Raw genomic sequence first — 3,279 nt, forward strand, 5'->3', positions numbered from 1 at the left:
AACAGAGGAGCAGAGAACAACATTTGACTGAAAAGAACAAAAAGAAAAACAAATCTTTGGGTGGAGGGGAACTTTGGTTTGGTAAGAACAGCATGTGCTCTACGAAGAATATCTTTACGATCAGTAAAATATTGTTGCAAAGTAATCATAAATATTAAGTATATATAATAATAAATAAGCCAAGTTATGTAGTCTAGTTCCTTCTCACATGAGTTTACAGTTATCAAATAAGCTAGTCAGTTGTCTGCTGACCTTCTAGTGATGGTTATTATCATGTATGAATGGAAAAATAAAGTCTTATACTTCCCTTCAGGTTTTCACTGCACTGAAAGACTGTTGCTTCAAACTTATATTTCTGTCTCGGCTTCACACCTTTATTAGTAGAACTAACTCAAACCTGCAATTGAAACAACACCAGAAATAAGCTGCACAGGAAGAGGAGGGTCTCACCTACATTTAACTTCATGTGAACTTCAGTCTGATACTCAGTCAGCAGCACGACAACATGGACGTTACAGTTCTCTGCATCAGACTGTGTGAGTACTGAGACTGTTTCCCTGTTCCTGTATGAGATTGCAAAACAGTGAAATATATAATCTGAATTTTGCAGTAATCAAAGCAAATATGTTGCATGATCTGGTTGATGAAACAAAACGTAAATTCATCTATTTCTGATACAGCTCTCTTCCTTTGTCTCTCCAGTGATTAATGTGTTGATGGTGCTGGTTGCACAAGTTCACAGCAGTTATTGTGCTCAAAATGATGGTAAGCTGCAGTTATTTAAATTGTTTTTAACCATATATCCAGTTTAAAAAAACAACGTATCCCTGAATATGATTAATAGTACAACATTTTTAAAAATGAATATTAATGCACTTTGTAATATATAAAAGGCAACAAAGATTTATACATTGTTAACCACAGACTGGCCACTCTCACTTGCAGAGCAGCAAACTGACATTTCGGTGTATATGTTCAATTAATCAGGATGTGGCAGTTAGGCTGACGCCACATAAAGCTGAAGCCATTTTACTCTGCATCCACAAAATTTTGAGCCACTTTTGTTTCAGTTTGATTGTTCAACACTTTAAACACTGCATGTGTAAAACAAAAGGTATTGTGGGGCATGATTTTCAGTGTTGTACAAAATGCAAATAAATAGTTTATTCAACAAGACACAAAAAATGTCATGCATATGTGGCTCTCAGTGATGTCAAATTGTATTTGTTACATGTACAGTGTACAAACTCAGTTTCTTTCTTTCTTTGTTTTAGATGCAGCTTTTCCATGTATTGTTCCAAACAGACTGCAGTTTTTTGAATATGAGTCGATCTCTGTAACCTGTGCGACTGAACAGAGAGTGATGAGGACACTCAAGGAAATAAATCAAACAAATAAGTCTAACTGGTCGACATCAGCAGGATCTGGCACTGTTAAACCTGCCTATCCATTAGACAGTGGAGAATACTGGTGTGAGGATGGAGAGGGACTGAGACACAGTGCTGTTAACATCAGTGTCACTGGTATGTTCAACATAGTAACTCCAGATATATTCCAATTGTGTGAGTGAGAAAATCTGCTTGACGAATCTTTTTGACCATGTCAGTAGTAGAACGCCTTTGTGAAAATCATGTAACTGCTGGTGAAAAATTATCTTACTTAACAGGTATAGTCACTACTGTAGTAATAGTCCTAAGAGGAATGATATTGAGTATGAATACATTTGAAATATCATTTAGAGCACCACAGGTCCACTTACTAATACTGTTACTAACAGACGTCAGGAGTTTTCACAGCAGACATTTTGACTCGTCAAAGCAGGAAAAGGACGGGTGGATTTAATGACTTTAACAATGGCTGCCTTTCCAGGGTTCTGGTATTGTGCATGCTTACTCACTGACATGGCTTACTGGGATAATCAAGAGAATGGAGACATTGTGAGTCTTAGTGTTCACACCTCTGCTTTTCCTGCTTTGATAAGTCAAAATGTCTGCCGTGATAAGGGTCTATGGTTTAGTTTCAGCCCAACTCTTAGCCACACGTCAATTCACACCAAGTAGTTAGTCTTACACGTTAAAAACCTGTGTGTCACAGCCTTGCTAACAGTCACAACTACAACCATAGCTATAATCTTTTCTGCAAAGATACAGACTTGCAGCGGAGTCACATTGCGTGAACACAGCAATATAACTAAGATTAGAACCAATGAATGAGCATCATTCTCAACCTACACTGGCAAACAGATTAACATAGGCACCGTTAATTACTGTAGTAAAGTTTACACCACCATATTACTATCCAGCTAACTGTGGAGCTTTACATGGAATAAATATAAAATGCATTTACCATCAGATTTGACGTGACTGCTGAAGTGTCACAAAACGTTTACATGACACCTACTATGAACCCAGCTTTTGTTTCATTGCTCAACCTACATATATTCCCACAGCCACAGGTTTTGTCAACCCCAAAAGAAGTCTCCATAAGGGGCCCTGGTGTCTTTAGCTTGGATGATTTTCCCCTAATACCTGTAATTGGTTCTGTGGTTTCTATTTTCAGAGTTGGACAGCAAAATCATTATTTTTATGTTTATCAGAACATATTTCTTACACAGCTGGTTCTGTGATCTTGGAGAGTCCTGTTCTTCCAGTGAAGGAGGGAGACAATGTGACGCTGCGCTGTACAAAGAAGAAAAGTACCTCTGACATAGCTGATTTCTATAAAGATGGACATCTCATCAGGACTGGCTATAAAGGAAACTTGATCATCCACAATGTTTCCAGATCACATGAAGGTCTTTACAAATGCAACATCACTGGAGCAGAATCACCAGAGAGCCGGCTGGCTGTCAGAGGTGAGATGTGACAATGTTTCAAAACAAAGTGTAGGCTAGACGAATTATATTGTTACAAAATTGTGCTTGCTAGTTCAGATCAATATATAGTGTAAGGATAGTCATAGAAAATGTTGGTCCCACATGCTGTTCATACTCTGACTTCACAGTATCCCCTAATAATAAGTCTCTATATCAAACTTCTGAACCACATTTTTCATCCATAAATACCTCGTCAGTCATTTATGAATGGGTGATTAATACTTAATGAAGCTTTCAGAGAACAGAGAGAATGTATTCTTTAGGTTTTACTCTATTTGTTTATGGAGACAAAAACTTTGAATAAATAGCCTCAGAGTCAAATTTCCAAAACACCCTCAATGTACAAAAATGAACATAAATTTGAAAACGTTTCTTTTTCCCCATTTTTTTCTATCCTGGGTCAC

At 37.3% G+C, this 3,279-nt stretch overlaps 1 protein-coding gene across 1 annotated transcript; it reads left to right on the forward strand.

Annotated features, from left to right (window-relative positions):
* The first annotated feature begins 321 nt into the window (after window positions 1–321).
* Window positions 322–2,874, forward strand: LOC122974253 (low affinity immunoglobulin gamma Fc region receptor III-like). The gene is made up of 4 exons (XM_044342270.1): window positions 322–536; window positions 703–765; window positions 1,275–1,523; window positions 2,615–2,874. Exons 1-4 carry the CDS (start codon window positions 506–508, stop codon window positions 2,863–2,865), a joined length of 594 nt encoding a protein of 197 aa, XP_044198205.1. The 5' UTR covers window positions 322–505; the 3' UTR covers window positions 2,866–2,874.
* Window positions 2,875–3,279: the final 405 nt, after the last annotated feature.

Source organism: Thunnus albacares, chromosome 22 (assembly GCF_914725855.1).
Source record: "Thunnus albacares chromosome 22, fThuAlb1.1, whole genome shotgun sequence".
Classification (NCBI taxonomy): Eukaryota; Metazoa; Chordata; class Actinopteri; order Scombriformes; family Scombridae; genus Thunnus; species Thunnus albacares.